General features: G+C 51.1%; 1 protein-coding gene across 2 annotated transcripts in view; it reads left to right on the top strand.

Annotated features, from left to right (window-relative positions):
- BICDL1 (BICD family like cargo adaptor 1) overlaps positions 1-16,535 on the top strand; it is a 111,603-nt gene extending 95,068 nt beyond the window's left edge. For both annotated transcript variants that reach the window (XM_010368278.2, XM_010368279.2), the window contains 3 exons: positions 2,404-2,534; positions 11,697-11,817; positions 15,058-16,535. In XM_010368278.2, the coding sequence (XP_010366580.1) occupies positions 2,404-2,534; positions 11,697-11,817; positions 15,058-15,219 (414 nt within the window). In that variant the 3' untranslated portion in view covers positions 15,220-16,535. The remainder of the gene's footprint in view (positions 1-2,403; positions 2,535-11,696; positions 11,818-15,057) is intronic.
- The last annotated feature ends 337 nt before the right edge of the window (positions 16,536-16,872 follow it).

Genomic DNA, 16,872 nt, shown 5'->3' with positions numbered 1-16,872 from the left:
AGCAGTGATTAGGTCCCATCTTGCAGGAGGGAGGAGAGAGTAGAGCTTACAACCATACACCAGGCACTGCATTGAGCCCTTGATATCATTTATCTCATAATCCTCAACGACAACTTAGTGGTGAGAAATAGCTGTTTTTATTCCTGCTTTTTATGAAAAGTATGTATAGCTCAAAGACGCCAAGTGCCTTGTCACCTCTCCTAAGGCACATGTCTGGTAGGCTGTAACTCGACCAGGTTTTTTGGGCCAAAGTAAAAAGTTCTTCTGGAGTTTTATTTGGAGCATATTAAATGTTGGCTTTTCCTGCCTAGCATGTAGTTTTAACCTGTCCCTTACAGGTAAGAACGTCTGACTGGCCCACAGCTGGCCCAAAGCCATGTGAGGGCTCATTTGGTCTAAGAGGAAGTCTGGCTGTCTCTACTAGGTGCTTTGTGGGTATTGAGTCCTGGCCTACCAGGCTGCAGAGCCTGCTGCTAAATAGGGGGAGGCTGGGCTCTGCCCTGGTGCCTTGTCTGCCTCAGGGCTGGATGCATATGTGTGCTGGGTAGCCGCAGGTGCTCCAGCCTGTTCTTCCCCGTGAATTCCGCCCTCCTCACCCAGCTGTCCCTACCAGGAAAGCTGCTGCTTTGGGCTGTTCTCAGTACGGAGCATCTGGCCCTGATGTTTCCTGCCAGACTGTGCAGAGTATAAAACCCATTGCTTAATGGTGGCAACAAATTGTCCTTCTATCCCTCTTCACTGTTGAGTGTCCTCTGAATTCCTCCAGAGTGGCTGCTACCCCAGGGGCTGGCAGCTCTGCCGTCTCATTCTGGGGAATGTCTGAAGTGTATTGATTTTCAGACACTTCAAGATCAAGGGAAGCTTGATCTTCAGCCTTACACCTGGGGCCTTTGCTCAGTTTCATTCTAGCTGAAGAGCATTAGACCTGGGACTTAAAGAACAGAGGAGTATACTGAAAGGTGGCATCTGTCCCCTTGTGGGAGGGAGGCAGACCTGTATGGATGGATCCTCCCTTGGAAAAATGTCAAAGTATGTGTCATATTTAACATGAAGGCAGGGTTAGGCATCCTGACTCACGTCTGATCTTACCAACTGAGAAGAAGGGGCTCCCACCCTTTCATTATTCAATTTTCCAATAAATATTTATTGAAAGCTCTACCAGGCAGGGTTTCTAGTTGCAAACAGCAAAAGATGTACTCCGCTTAATGTTAGCCGAAAGAGAATGTATTAGACCTGATAGCTTAGAGAATCAACAGGAAAGTGGGAGAACTCGGCTCCAAAACAAGAAAGGGCCATGAGAAAAGGGACAATAGAAACAAACTGCCACCTTTGTCACTAATTCCCCACTCGCCTGGGGCTTTGGTGTGCTCAGAGCTGCAGTCCCTGGAAGGGGTTGTAACTGGCAAGTTTGGTCACAGGCCTGTGCCCAGGCTGCCTGGGAAAGGAAATGTCTATCACCTGTTGGCTTCTTTAGTTGGAGGTCGAGCCTTGTGTCACACCAGAGTCTCACACAACCAGGAGTGCCCCCAAAATGGGAAGAGATTTTGGATGATGACTAGCCAAAAAATGACAATTGTCTACTGCTTTGGGATTAAGCACCCTACACAGCCAGGCTCTGGGATGCACAGATGAATGTGACATGCTTCCTGCCATCACATAGATCATGGTGTACACAGGGTTACCATACTGTGGAGCAGGGTAAGCTGTGGTCCCTGACAGAGCCACTGGAGGGGTGTCTCACTGTCAAAGGTTGACTCCCAGCTGGGGCACGAGGACCTGAGAAGGCGGTGGTGCCCTTTGCTGAAGCATGAGCCACAGAAAAGGTAACAGGTTTGAGGTGAAAGATGATAATGTCACTTAGGTGTCTAAGTTCCCTGTGGCTTTCACCTGGAGAGCTGAATGAGGAAGAACAAAAGAGAGTTGGGCTGTGCCAAGGGCTGTCACGGGGGAGCAGGGTCTCCAGCTTTGGAACCATCCAGGGCTCTGTTGATAGCAGCATCCATGTTGAGTGAGAGATGGTGGGAAAGGAAACGGGATTCCCTACCCTAAAAAATGTGTGTCATGATGACTTATGGTCTTCGTTCACTTGTTACCTGGAGTGCCTGGAGATGGAGGAGGTCGTATGCTGTGCTGAGTGCAAAGGGGATCTGGCCTACAGCTGCAGGCCCAGGGCTGAACTCCCACAGCTCCCTTGCTGCGGAGCTGAAACCTAGCATGTGATGTGGTACCCTTTCTTCAAGAGAGACAGGCCCTTCCTTGGAGCAGGATGGCAGTGGAATGCTACCAGCTGCACCCCCACACATGTACCCTGGGTCTGCCTGGGGTCTCTTTGTTCCTTTTTCCCTCTTGGAGGGAAAACCACCCAGGATAGCAGCAGTGATACCATGTTCATTCTCCTGTTAGGTGACACTGCTGAGTGTGGAGATGACTGCCCTAAAAGAGGAGAGAGACCGACTCAGAGTCACATCTGAGGACAAGGAGCCAAAGGAGCAGCTTCAGAAGGCCATCAAGGACCGTGACGAGGCCATTGCAAAGTGAGTAGGGATGGCTTCACTTTATTCTTAAGATAAAGTTGAGTATATAGAATTGAGCAAAGGCTCAATTTTTTAAATTATACAAAAGAATACAAAAGTAAAAGTTAGAGTTTCCCCACTACCCACCCCCACCCCCATTCCCATTCTCCTGCCCAGACACATGCTAGTATTGAAAGTTAGGTGTGCATTTTTTGCACTTCTTTTTCTTATGCATATGTAGGTATATAGGCAATGTAGTTGTTAGGTGTTTTTAGACATCAATAGGATGATACTCAACATGTCTTGCCTTCTTTTGCACTTATATCTTAAAGAACTTTCCTTTTTTTTTTTTTTTGAGAAGGAGTTTCGCCCTTCTTGTCCAGGCTGGAGTGCAATGGCACCATCTTGGCTCACTGCAACCTCTGCCTCTGGGTTCAAGCAGTTCTCCTGTCAGCCTCCTAAGTAGCTGGGATTACAGGTGCCTGTCACCATGCCCAGCTAATTTTTGTATTTTTAGTAGAGACAGGGTTTCACCATATTGGCCAGGCTGGTCTCAAACTCCTGACCTCAGGTGATCACCCACCTTGGCCTCCCAAAGTGCTGGGATTACAGGCGTGAGCCACCACGCCTGGCCTCCAGTTTTATCGTATGTATATGTCTACCTCACCTTTGTTTTTTTTAGTTTTTTTGTTTTTTGTTTCTATTTTTTTATTATGGACATTTTTAAGCAAACACAAAAATAGAAGATGTAAGACGACTTCATCTCTCAGCCTCAATACTAATCAGCATATGGTCAGTGTTATTTCATCTATATTTTCACCCACTTTCCTCCACCTCCCTGTTGGATTATGTTAAATCACAAGACATAGTGTCATCTCCTCCATAAACACTTCAGTATACATCTCTACCACAAAGACTTAAAAAAAAAAAAAAACCACAATACAGTGATCACACTTGAAAAAAATAATTCTTAATAACATCAGTATCCAGTTGATGTTGGAATTTCCCCAGTTGGCCCATAAATATCTTTTTATAACTGATTTAGAGTCAGAGTCCAAAGCCTTACATATTCCATTTAACTGATGTGTCCCAGAAGTCTGTAACATCTCCTCTTTTTTCTTTTTCATATTATATTTATTTGTTGAAGAAACTGGATCATTTGCCGGGCGCGGTGGCTCAAGCCTGTAATCCCAGCACTTTGGGAGGCCAAGACGGGCGGATCACGAGGTCAGGAGATCGAAACCATCCTGGCTAGTGAAACCCCGTCTCTACTAAAAACTACAAAAAACTAGCTGGGCGAGGTGGCGGCGCCTGTAGTCCCAGCTACCCGGGAGGCTGAGGCAGGAGAATGGCGTGAACCCGGGAGGCGGAGCTTGCAGTGAGCTGAGATCCGGCCACAGCACTCCAGCCTGGGTGACAGAGCGAGACTCCGTCTCAAAAAAAGAAAAAAAAAGAAAAAAAAAGAAACTGGATCATTTGTCCCATAGATTTGCTGCATTCTGGGTTTGATTGCATACCATAGCATCATTTAGCATTTTCCTCTGTCCCTCATATTTCCAATAAACTAGGTCTTTTTTTTTTTTTTTTTGAGACAGGGTCTCACTCTGTCACCCAGGCTGGAGTGTAGTGGCATGATCTTGGCTCACTGCAGCCTCCCCATCCTGGTCTCAAGCGATCCTCCTACCTCAGCCTCCCGAGTAGCTGGGACCTCAGGTACACACTACCACGCTTGGCTAATTTTTTGTATTTTTGTTAGAGACAGGGCTTTGCCATGTTGCCGGGGGCTGGTCTTGAACTCCTGGGCTCAAGCAATCCTTCTACCTCAGGCTCCCAAAGTCCTGGGATTACAGGCGTGAGCCACTGTGCCCAGCCAACTAGGCCTTTTTAAAAATGTTTTGTGTTTTTTTGTTTGTTTGAGACAGGGTCTCTGTCACCCAGGCTGGAGTGCAGTGACACCATCATAACTCACTGCAGCTTCCACCTCCTGGGCTCAAGTGATCTTCCCTCCTCAGCCTCCCAAGTAGCTGTGTCACCATGCTGGGCTAATTTTTGTATTTTTTTGTAGATACGGGTTTTTACCATGTTACCCAGGCTGGTCTTGAACTCCCAGGTTCAAGTGATCCACCCACCTTAGCCTCCCAAAATGCTGAGATTATAGGTGTGAGCTACTGTGCCCAGCTGCATTTCTTTTATTTTACTTTATTTTTTTGAGAGAAAGTCTCACTCTGTCACCCATGCTCACAGCTCACTGCAACCTCCGCCTCTTGGGTTCAAGCTATTCTCGTGCCTCAGCCTCCCAAGTAGCTGGGATTACAGGCACACACCACCATGCCTGGCTAATTTTTGTATTTTTAGTAGAGATGGGGTTTCACCATGTTGGCCAGGCTACTCTCGAACTCCTGGCCTCAAGTGATCTGCCCACCTTGGCCTCTCAAAGTGTTAGGATTATAGACATGAGCCACCACGCCCGGCCTGGCCACATTTTCTTCATAAATGCATTCTCTTACATTCAGAATCTTTGCAAACAAACATATTTACATATCTCCCATCCCCCTGTGAATTACTTTTTATGTATTTATTTTTTTGAGACAGGGTCTTACTCTGCCACCCAGGCTAGAGTATAGTGGCCCAGTCACAGCTCACTGCATCCTTGACCTCCTGGGCTGGAGCAATGCTGTCATCTCTTAGTCTCCCGAGTAGCTGGGACTACAGGTGCACACCACCACACCTGGCTAGTTTTTGTTTTTGTTTTTTGTAGAGACGAAGTTTTACCCTGTTGCTTAGGCTAGTCTTGAACTCATGGACTCCAGGGATCTGCCCAAAGTGCTGAGATTATAAGCATGAGTCAGCGTGCCAAGCCCCACCCTGTTCAAGGAGTGTGAGGAGATAGTTACCAAAAATGTATCTACTTTGGGCTCATTTACAACATATTAATAGTAATATTTCTTTATTTTGTTTATTTTTTTTGAGATGGAGTCTTGCTCTGTCGCCTAGGCTGAAGAGCAGTGGCACGACCTCAGCTCACTGCAACCTCCACCTCCCAGGTTCGAGTGATTCTCCTGCCTCAGCCTCCCAAGTAGCTGGGATTACATGCGCCCGCCGCCATGCTTGGCTAATTTTTGTAATAGTAGAGACAGGGTTTCACTATGTTGGTCAGGCTGGTCTCAAACTCCTGACCTCAAGTGATCCACCTGCCTCAGCCTCCCAAAGTGCTGGGATTACAGGCGTGAGCCACTGTGCCCAGCCAATAGTAATATTTATACATCACTTTATAGTTTACAAAGAATTTTTATTTTATTTATTTATTTATTTTTTTTTTTGAGATGGAGTCTCACTCAGTCACCCAGGCTGGAGGGCAATGGCATAATCTCGGCTCACTGCAAACTCTGCCTCCCAGGTTCAAGCGATTCTCCTGCCTCAGCCTCCCGAGTAGCTGGGACTACAGGCATGTGCCACCATGCCCAGCTAATTTTTTGTATTTTTAGTAGAGATGGGGTTTCACCATGTTAGCCAGGATGGTCTCGATCTCCTGACCTTGTGAACCACCCGCCCTGGCCTCCCAAAGTGCTGGGATTACAGGCATGAGCCACAGCACCCGGCCAACACTTATATTCTTTTTTTTTTTTTTTTCTTTTTTTTTTTTTTTTGAGACGGAGTCTCGCTCTGTCGCCCGGGCTGGAGTGCAGTGGCCGGATCTCAGCTCACTGCAAGCTCCGCCTCCTGGGTTTACGCCATTCTCCTGCCTCAGCCTCCCGAGTAGCTGGGACTACAGGCGCCCGCCACCTCACCCGGCTAGTTTTTTTGTATTTTTTTTAGTAGAGACGGGGTTTCACAGTGTTAGCCAGGATGGTCTCGATCTCCTGACCTCGTGATCCGCCCGTCTCGGCCTCCCAAAGTGCTGGGATTACAGGCTTGAGCCACCGCGCCCGGCCAACACTTATATTCTTTAATCCTCCCAGCCACAGTAAGAAGTAAAAATTTTTAATCCCAATTTTACAGATGAGGAAACTAAGAAATACTTTGCCAGGGCCATAGCCAGCAGTGACTCATGAGCCTCCACCTCAGGTCTTCTGATTCCCATCTTCCTGACACCCTTTTCCCTCTGCTACACTGCTACTTGTTGGGAAGCTAAAATGAGCTCCTTGGAAACAATTTGTAAATAAGATACTATATGCCTTTGTAAAAATATAGTATGACACACATTTTCACTTCTGACTTTAAAATTCCTCATACTCAGGCCGGTTGCAGTGGCTCACACCTGAAATCCCAGCACTATGGGAGGCCGAGGCAGGCAGATCACCAAAGGTCAGGAGTTTGAGGCCAGCCTGGCCAACATAATGATACCCCGTCTCTACTAAAACTACAACAATTAGCCGAGCATGGTGGCGGGCGCCTGTAATCCCAGCTACTTGGGAGGCTGAGGCAGGAGAATCACTTGAACCCGGAGGCGGAGGTTGTAGTGAGCCAAGATCACGCCATTGCACTCCAGCCTGGGCAACAGAATGGGGCTCTGTCTCAAAAAAAAAAATTACTCATACTCTAACCTTCTCATTTCCACACACACTTTCCCCTCCCTTCTGTTATCTTTCATCATTTTCATTATCTCCATTTCTGTTTTACTTTTGGGTCCCCTTTTCTTTCTGGTCAGAACCTCATGTCGTGGTGTTTGTCAGTTTGTAGTTCATTTTAGAAATTGTTCTTGGTGAAGGCCACATAAGGATATATCTTTGCTGCTTGGATTTCCACTATATTTAGTTAATGGATACTTAAGTAAACTGTGATAAGGCTGGGGTGCGGCAGCTCAGGCCTGCAATCCCAGCACTTTGGGAGGCTGAGGCAGGTGGATCACTTGAGGTCAGGCGTCCGAGACCAACCTGGCCAACATGGTGAAACCCCATCTCTACCAAAAAAAAAAAAAAAAAAGCCAGGTTGGAGGTTGGAGGATCACAAATTCAGGAGACGGAGGTTGCAGTGAGCCAAGATTGCCACTGCCCTCCAGCTTGGGTGACAGAGTGGTGAGGCACTGCCTCAAAAAAAAAGTAACTGTGATAGAGAAGGCAGCATACCTTTATGAATAACAGTGAAATTATGTGATGGAATAAAATGGTAAAATGAAGATGCTAATCGTGGAAGTCCATTAGAAATCAAAAGCAGAAGGAGGCCAGGCAAGGCGCCTGTAATCCTAGCACTTTGGGAGGCCAAGATGGGAGGATTGCTTGAGCCTAGGGGTTCAAGACCAGCCTGAGCAGCATAGCGAGACCCTGTCTCTACCAAAAATACAAATAAAAAAATTAGCTGAGTGTGGTGGTATACTCTTGGAGTCCCACATACTCAAGAGGCTGAGGTGGGAGGATCACTTGAGCCCAGAAGGTTGAGGCTGCAGTGAGCTGTGATCATGCCACTGCACTCCAGCATGGATGACAGAGCAAGATCCTGCCTCAAAACAAAACAAAACAAAAGGCAGAATGAAGATAGAAGTACACATAGGTTGGTTACCTTCTCTCAGACAAGAAGCTGAACATTAAGATCATATTCTGTCATCAGCATGGAAGGTGGGATGGAAGGTGGGGGATACAAACAAAGTGTCAGGGTGCAGGAGAGAAGCAGCAAGTTGTCCAGTCTTCCTCCCTTTAAAAAAAAAAGTAAAACCTAGCTCTGCCACCTGGGTGAGCAAATCTACATGAAACCTTGAAATGTATGCCCTTGCCTGCTTTCAAAGGAGGCCCAGTTACTATCCAGGAGTCTGATTAGACTTGCAAATCCTCCCCTCTGGAAAGATTCCACCAGTAGGGAGAACTCTAGAGCAAGGGTCCTGTCCTTCCTGGACTCCTATAGAACAGGGCTGGCTGGGCAGTTAGGTTACTCAGGGAGGACAGTTCTTTTCCTGTACCTTAGAAATGAATTTGTGTTACACAAGAATTGAGACAACAAGCCTAAGGAATCATTTAAAGAGGAAACCACACCCCCCATTTGTATAGGACCTTAGTTTTACCAGATACTTCTTCCATATACATTATCTCTGATTCTCCATCCTGGCCACACATTACAATCATCTGGTAAGCTCTGAGACACCAGGAACCTCACCAGAAAAATACAGTTGAAATCACTGGGTGGGGTCAGTTGGGGCCCACTTCTTTCCCCGTTGATTTTAATGTGTAGTGAGGGGTGAGAATCCCTAAGAAAAATAACTTCCTTCTCGTCACTGGGCTGCAGAAACCTTAAGGTGCACCTTCTCCTGTACAATAAATGAGTTTCAGGAAAATTAAGTAGCAATTTTTTTATCTCCTTGCAGGTGAAAGGCCTTCACTAAAACCCAAACAAATCTTGCGCTAGCGATCTGCTTTACAAAACAGCTCAGCTACTGGTGGCTTCATTTAGAAAAAGGAATTATTCGAGCCCTTGGAAATATTCCTATTTTTAAAATGCGATTAATGTGTTGATCCTGGTCTGGGGTTTCCCATGAATGACGAGCACTTATTCCTTGGTGAGCAAATGTCCCAAGGGTGCAGCGTGTGGCCAGGATTGGAGGTCGTCCAGACAGACCCTGCCTCAGGGCCTTTTTGGGAAGGAAGGGAACCCCACCATGCCCGGCGCTGCGCCGCCGCTGTAGCCCTGGGCCCCTCTGCCCCTCGGCGGCAGCGTTAGTCAGCACATTCCTGGGGCTCCCGCTGCTCTGGGCGCCACCTGCCGGGGGACGCCGAAAGCTCAGGAGGCAGCGGCTGCCGTGCGGCACCAGGGGTTCTGACGTTGCTGGACGGGTGTCCATGGCAACCGACGCCGCGTGAGGAGTTCCGCTGCTTGCTGCCAGCCAATAGCAGTGGGTGTGACGGAGGCAGCCTTTGGCATCTGAGTCCTTAGCATCCATTGGACGGGGCTCGGGTCCTATCGCTGTCGCAGTGGGCGGGGCTGACGCGGTGGCTGAGCTGTCTGGAGCGGTTTCTCTAGGGAAGGCGGGCAGGCGGGCGGGGCGCCCTTTGCGGTGTCGGCACAGGTGACTAATTGCTCGGTAGACCTGAAGCCAAAGAAGAAGTGCTGGTCCCAGCAGTGGCCTGAGCACTTTGCGAGTGGGATCCACCTGTTCCTTTTTCCGGCCGCACTTCGGTTAGTGCAGTCGGTGTTGTGAAGCTCGAACTAGGCGGCCCCTGCAGGCGGATCCTCTAGCTGCCCTTGAGCCCTGCACATTAGTCGCTGGCCCTGTACAAGGAGCACGCTTTTGTTAGCTTTGCTGTTTCGAGTCCTTGAGGGAGCGATTAATGAAGGCAAGGGCTAAATAATACACGTTTCTGCAGTTGGGCAACCAGGGCTGCCTCTGCAGAGGTCCTTCTGCCTTTATTCCCGTTCCCCTGCCCTCGAAAAAAATTAATTTTCTTTTGCATTGAACAGCTGTGATTTAGGAATGTTGGGAAAGGTGAACAAAGTAATACGTGAAACACAAATGTGATAATAAAAAATGCAAAATTATGTCAGAGGAGTTACCCATCAGTAATCACCCAGCGATAACCAGCTAGACATTTTTGTGCATATCCATTAAACGCACCGGCAGTTTTTTGTTTTGTTTTGTTTTGAGACAGAGTTTCGCTCTTGTTGCCCAAGCTGGCAACAAGATAGTGCAATGGCACTATCTCAGCTCACTGCAACCTCCGCCTCCCGGATTCAAGTGATTCTCCTGCCTCAGCCTCCGGAGTAGCTGGGATTACAGGCATGAGTCACCACACCCGGCTAATTTTTGCATTTTTAGTAGAGGCAGGGTTTCTCCATGTTGATCAGGCTGGTCTCAAACTCCCGACCTCAAGTGATCCGCCCACCTTGGTCTCCCAAAGTGCTGGGATTAGAGACGTGAGCCACTGCACCCAGTGGACACAGGCAGTTTTTGTTTTACAAAACTAGTGTAATACTAGATCCCGTTTTCTGGTGCTTTTCCACTCAGCAATATGTTATGAACTGTCAATATTCTACCTCATGGTTTTTTTGTGGGCTTTTGTTGTTTTTATTTTTTTTGAGACAGAGTCTTGCTCTGTTGCCCAGGCTGGCGTGCAGTGGCGTGATCTTGGCTCACTGCAACCTCCGCCTCCCAGGTTCAAGCGATTCTCCTGCCTCAGCCTCCTGAGTAGCTGGGATTACAGGCACCTGCCACCACACCCAGCTAATTTTTGTATTTTTAGCAGAGATGGGGTTTTGCCATGCTGGCCAGGCTGATCTCGAACTCTTTATCTCAGGTAATCCTTCCACCTCGGCCTCCCAAAGTGCTGGGATTACAGGCGTGAGCCACCACGCCCGGCCACACATTATGGTTTTTACTGGTGACTGTATTCCATTATATCATTTATGACCGCTTGGCTACTCTGATTAGCTAAGCTGTGATGATCACCACTGTGTGGCTACCTTCGCACACCTCTGTATCTTCAGGACAGTTCCCCTAAGGGAGGTTGCTAACTACAAGGAATCCCTTCTATACCAGCAGGACAAGGTTCCTGTCTTCCAGTGGGGAATGGGCCATTTTGGGGAAGGATGAGTAGCTCCTTTATGCTGGGTGAGGCCTTTGATCCCTCTGGGTTCCAGTCCTCATTTTAGTATTGTGCTTTTTCAACTTCTATTTGTGTGTGTACTTGTGTGTGTGCTTTTGTGTGTGTGTATGTGACGGAGCTTTGCTCTTTTTGCCCAGGCTGGAGTGCAATGGCGCGATCTCGGCTCACTGCAACCTCCTCCTCCTGGGTTCAAGCAATTCTCCTGCCTCAGCCTGAGTACCTGGGAGTGCAGACATGTGCCACCATGCCCGGCTAATTTTGTATTTTTAGTAGAGACAGGGTTTCTCCATATTGGTCAGGCTGGTCTCAAACCCTCGACCTCAGGTGATCCACCCACCTCGGCCTCCCAAAGTGCTGGGATTACAGGCGTGAGCCACCACGCCCACCCTCAACTTCTGTTTCTTTATCTGTGAGGTGGGGATGACAAATACTCCTTTTACCTACAGGTTGGTTATGAAAACTGAGAGAATATATGTGAAAACATGTTGCAAACTAGCCCTCTACAGGCAGCATCATAGTTATTGTTGCAGCTGCTGTTTGTTGTGAGTTCAGGATCAGAGCCTGTTTCCTCATCCTGTGGACTCCAGGTGCCCCAAGTAAAGACCCAGATGCCTCTGGCACAAGGTGTGCATGTTCACCCTGGCTTGTCTCTTCTCAGGAAGAACGCTGTGGAGCTGGAACTCGCCAAGTGCAGGATGGATATGATGTCTCTGAACAGCCAGTTGCTGGATGCTATTCAACAGAAACTGAACCTCTCGCAGCAGCTGGAAGCTTGGCAGGTAAACCAGAGACTGAGATCCAGGGCGAGAGGAGACTCCGAGAGGCATCTCTGAGCCAGGCAGAGTAAGGAGTTTGTCACTGCAGGGTCCCATGTGACTGGGTGAGCAGCGCATCCCAGTCTTCACCTGGCAAGATCCAGAGCTCATGTCCCTGAGTCCTTGGGGAAGAACACTTAAGGATGCTCTTGAGCGACAGTGCCCAGGCTGCTGCTGTCTGGAGATGTAGTGATCTCCAGACTTGGAGTGGGGCTCCCCTTTCAGCTGGTTGTCTGGGCTTTAAGCTGGAAAGAAACAGCTGGTTAACATGGGAGCCCAGGAAGCTCAATATAATTGCATGAAAATTCACAGCTGGATGCGGCTCAGCAACCCTCCTGCAGCCAGCAGCTGCCGCCCTTCCCCTTCTCAAGGGGCAGCCTCCTTTTTCCAAAGAGCACTGTGCTGGTGCAGGCCCTGGGGAAGAGGGATCAGTGGCCCCTCTCTAGGCCCACTGTTTGCACGGTCCAGCATGGCTCCTCACTGGGCCGGGCTGTGGCTGGCTGGGTTTTGTTGGTGAGGTTTAGGTAGCACAGTTTTAGGATATGGGTATAAACATTAATATTTCTCCCCAAGAATTCTCATCCAGACAGATGAAAAGCCGTCTGTGGCTTTACAAGGTAAGCCCCCCGTGGAGGGCAGGTTCTTGGTGACCATTCCTCCCAGGGCCCCATGGGGCTGGCAGCCAGAGCACTGGCCCCACCGCAGGGTGCCCGTCCCTGGCTCCTCAGCTCCTGCACAGCAGCCAGCTGGCCGCGCCCTGGCTGACCGCCGTTCTCTCTCTTCTCTCCCGGCTACAGTTTGCTTCCTCAGGGCTTTTTACTATCTGGCTCCTTTGGTTTCTGATCTAGTGGCCTTTCTCAGTTCCCGTATCAACAGCTTTAGTTGTACACCCCTCCTGCCTTTGAGGTGAGCCTGAGCCCTGCACCCCATCCACCCTCTCGCCCTGCCATCGCTGTGCCGCCCCACCGCCTCCCCTCATGGCCTACTGTGTTCTGTGTGCTGGAGCCTGGCGTCATCTCTGTGCAGTGTGACATGCCCTCGAGTCCCAGCTCCCTCCTCCATCACAGGCGCGTCCAGTGAGCTCCTCGGCAGCGTGGGGCCCAGTGTTGACGGCTGGTGCCATCTTCTCATAGATGGCTGTTCCGTCCACTGAGGGACCAGCAGGCATGGAATGATGAGCAGCATGTGTCTGGGAAACTCTAAAGGGCGACCTGGATAGACCTGATTGTTTAAAGTGAAATAATGCAGTTTTCAGTGTGCCAAACAAAACACTGGCAGCTTTGAAAGGTTGGTTTTTGAAAGGCCCTTTAGCATTCCCACGTTGGATTTAACGTAGATTTTACCAAGCGCATCGTGACTGCAGGGCACCGTGCTAAGGACCATACGCTGGAACCTGATAAGTAGGGACCGTGTGTTGGCAAATACCTGGCATGGTGTCAGCTCTGAGGGGCAAGCAGGAAAGGGGTTGGAAGAGAATAGAAGAAGACAAGGGCAAGGAGAAGACCAGGAACAAGCTGAGTCTGAAGGGCAGGGTTGAGAGGATGGGGAGGCTGGAGAGCGGCCCTGAGCCGGAGAGCCTGAGGGGTCCACACTCACTGCAACGCCATAATGACTCAGGAAGGCCCCTTCATTTCAGGCCCCTTCGTTTCAGGCCCCTTCGTTTCAGGCTGAAACTTGCAGAGATACTAGAATGACACCCACGGGTGGGAGGGAGGCGGAGTGGACAAGCTGCTCAGGTGGAGGGGCCTGGCCAGCCCAGCTTCATGCCCTCGTCTCATGAGTGGCTGCTTGGAACCAAAGAGGTCATCTGCCCCAGCCACAGGGAGCCTGCCCTGAACGCAGACCTCACCTGTCCTGTGCTTGGACACCACAGGTTGACTCACTCTAGGGTTTAGCCAGAAAAGCTTGGGGTCTTACCAGGATGCCGCAGAGGCTGCCAGGTTCAAGTCATGGAGGAATTGAGCAGACGTGTGTTATGTTTACGGATGATAGTGATTACACAGGCTGCTCATATTTCTTTTTTTTTTTTTCTTTTTGAAACAGAGTCTCGCTCTGTTGCCCAGGCTGGAGTGCAGTGGTGCGATCTCGGCTCACTGCAAGCTCCGCCTCCCGGGTTTACGCCATTCTCCTGCCTCAGCCTTCTGAGTAGCTGGGATTACAGGCACCCGCCACCACGCCCGGCCAATTTTTTGTATTTTTAGTAGAGATGGGGTTTCACCGTGTTAGCCAGGATGGTCTCAATCTCCTGACCTCGTGATCCACCCGCCTCGGCCTCTCAAAGTGCTGGGATTACAGGCGTGAGTCACTGCGCCCGGCCAGCTGCTCATATTTCTAAAGCAGGAGTTTTCAAACTTTTTTAGTGGCAGAACTCTTTCGTCAAATGGAGTCTTACCCAGGGTCAGAGTCTGGCCACCAGAGTGAAGCTGCCCTGTCTGCAGGCTCCTCTATGGGAGAGGCTGCTGCTCTGTAAAACATGGCGGGGCGGGCTGTGGGGGGCCATTTTCTGGGCCACATGAACGAATTCGAGTTGGGGACGGCCCCGCCCCAGTGAGGAGGCTGAAGAAATGGGCCTGATTTGGTGCGGGACAGCCCCTGAAGACTGTGCGGCCCCTGGCCTCTGGCGCAGATGGGAGCCTCAGCAGTGGGGTCTAGGGCAGCACCCAGAGCATCCTTTTCACGTGGGGCTGCTGTTGGTGCCCGGGCATCAGCAACTCAGGCTGGAATGATTGGAGAAGGCAGGAGGAACCCCCGAGGCCAGGCCACTGGCTGGGCAGCTGGTAAGCCGAGGTGGCCCTAGGGCCTGCTGGGGCTGGGGGTGGCAAGCCATACCGGAGGCACCAGCCAGGCCCACAGGACATGGGAGGCAAGAGCTGTGAGGCCTGGTCAGAGCAGGTGGAGTGCTAGTGTGAAGACGGCAGGGACAGACCACCCAAGCCATCAGCTGAGGACCGAGGCAGGCCAGCAGGGTAACACTGTTGAGGAGACCCCAGCCCGAGCCTGAGGAGGCTGGAGGTGCCATGCGGCTCCTGCGTGCGCCTGGTGTCTTGCCCACGCTCACTGCTTTCTTGGTCAGGGCAGTCCTAGCTGCAGCCTCTCATCACATCCTCATCTCTCATCTGTCTGACGTTGCCACCTCCCTGTCCACCCCCAGGGCTAGGTGAGAGCAGCTACTCAGTCCTGGCCACTGTCCCCTCCCCTCTGCAGGATGACATGCACAGGGTCATTGACCGGCAGCTGATGGACACCCACCTGAAGGAACGGAGCCAGCCGGCTGCTGCCCTCTGCAGGGGCCACAGCGCTGGGCGGGGGGATGAGCCCAGCACCGCTGAAGGCAAACGACTCTTCTCATTCTTCAGGAAAATTTAAGTTGGGAGGAGTGAGGCCACCAAAGATGGGTGGACTGGAGGCAGCTGGAAAGGCAGTGCTGGCGAGGCCTCCTGCGGCTCGCACCTCAGCAGCTGCCCTACCCCTCATGCTGGGGCCCATGGGTCTGGGAGGGCCTGCTCCCTTTCACTGGTGAGAATGGAGACCTAGAGGTGGGGGCCTGCCTGAGCCACTGAAGGCTTCCCTCGGCCCACCACCTGGCCAAGCCCACGCCTGGGCTTCTCCAGGATCCCCTGCTTGAGCAGGGTTAGGCCACCTCCCAGAGGGGCCCCTTGGTGTTGGGCTTTGCAGCTCACTCCTAACAGATCGCAGCCCACCCCCAGGCACTGCTGCCTCCTCGATTTTAGCAAATAGGGAACAGAAGGAATGGAGGCCCTTCTCTGCATGCCTCAGGAGGCCCGAGCCCCGGGGACCTAGTCCTGTTGGGGCAGTGGGCCAGGCCTAAGCCTCCATTCCTTCCCCAGCCCCTGGCCCAGGGTCGAAGGGGAGATGGCAGCCCCTCCCCTGCGTGCATGCACCTCGGCTGGCAGGAGGCCAAGCCTCTGGCCGCAAGGTCTAAGAGCCGGCGCTTACCCAAGCTCAGCTGAGGCCACCCGAGCCCCAGGGAGGAAGAAGGCCCTGTCCCCCGGTCGCCACTGCTGTCCCTCCCAGCCTCCAGTCTCTGCCCCTTAGCAGGGCCAGGCCAGGCGGAATGTTGTCACCAGTCATCTGCAGGCTTTAGCCATCCAGCCCTTTCCCCTGGCTCAGGGCTGGGGCTGGATGGGGTCTCCTCCTCCCACAGTTCCCTCCTCCACTCCTCACATACGTATCTTTTTGGCCCAGCCAAACAAGCCCAGGCCACAGAATGGCACCAGAGGGGTCTGGTCAGCCACCCCACCTTGAGGGCAGCACAGGCACCACAGGGTGGAGGAGACGCGGAAGCTGCTGGAAGCCTCCAGATGCCTGCTGGCCTGCAGGAGAAACCTGTAGCAGCTGCTGCTCCTGCCTCTGCAGCCGCCCCACCTCCTCCACCCAGGCCCCAACTCAGAGGCTCCGCGGCGGGCCAGCCCTCAGCTGCTCACAACTGATTCAGTCTCCCTCACATGGGGAAAGCACAGCAGGGATGCGCGGCAAGAATGTACCTGTAGATGTGTACATACCACAGTGCTGTAATTTTGTATGTAGCAATCATGTAAATACATGTATGGATTTTATAATATACATATATAAAAATTATAAAGGCATATTTTTAGAAAAACAGCACACCACTGCTTCTTTTGAAAATAGTCCGAATAAGAATAAAATGAATTTCTACAGAGCTTCCTGCCTCGGTCTCTGGGTCTTTGCGGGGGCGGGTTTGGTCTGAATGCCACTGACATATCAGACTCACCACTGGCTGCTGCTGGAGAGGTAGCAATAGTGGTTCTCCTGCACCTGGGCCACCGCAGATGCTGGTACTTAACCAAGGGATTTGGCCAGGAAGGGCATCCTGCCCTGCCCCTCCCGCCTGGCACTGCCCCCTGCCAGTGCTGCAGCGTGCCATCCGCAAGGCAGGCCTGCCAGCGCTGCTTCCCAGGTCAGCAGGGCCTAAAGCTTCGCAGAAACTTCAAGCCAGAAAGAAACCACTCCAGGCAGAGGCTTCCACTGCATCCTTCC

The sequence above is a fragment of the Rhinopithecus roxellana genome, chromosome 10, assembly GCF_007565055.1.
Source record: "Rhinopithecus roxellana isolate Shanxi Qingling chromosome 10, ASM756505v1, whole genome shotgun sequence".
NCBI lineage: Eukaryota > Metazoa > Chordata > Mammalia > Primates > Cercopithecidae > Rhinopithecus > Rhinopithecus roxellana.
The sequence above is the reverse complement of the archived record's forward strand: the minus strand, read 5'-3'. Positions and strand labels throughout refer to the sequence as shown.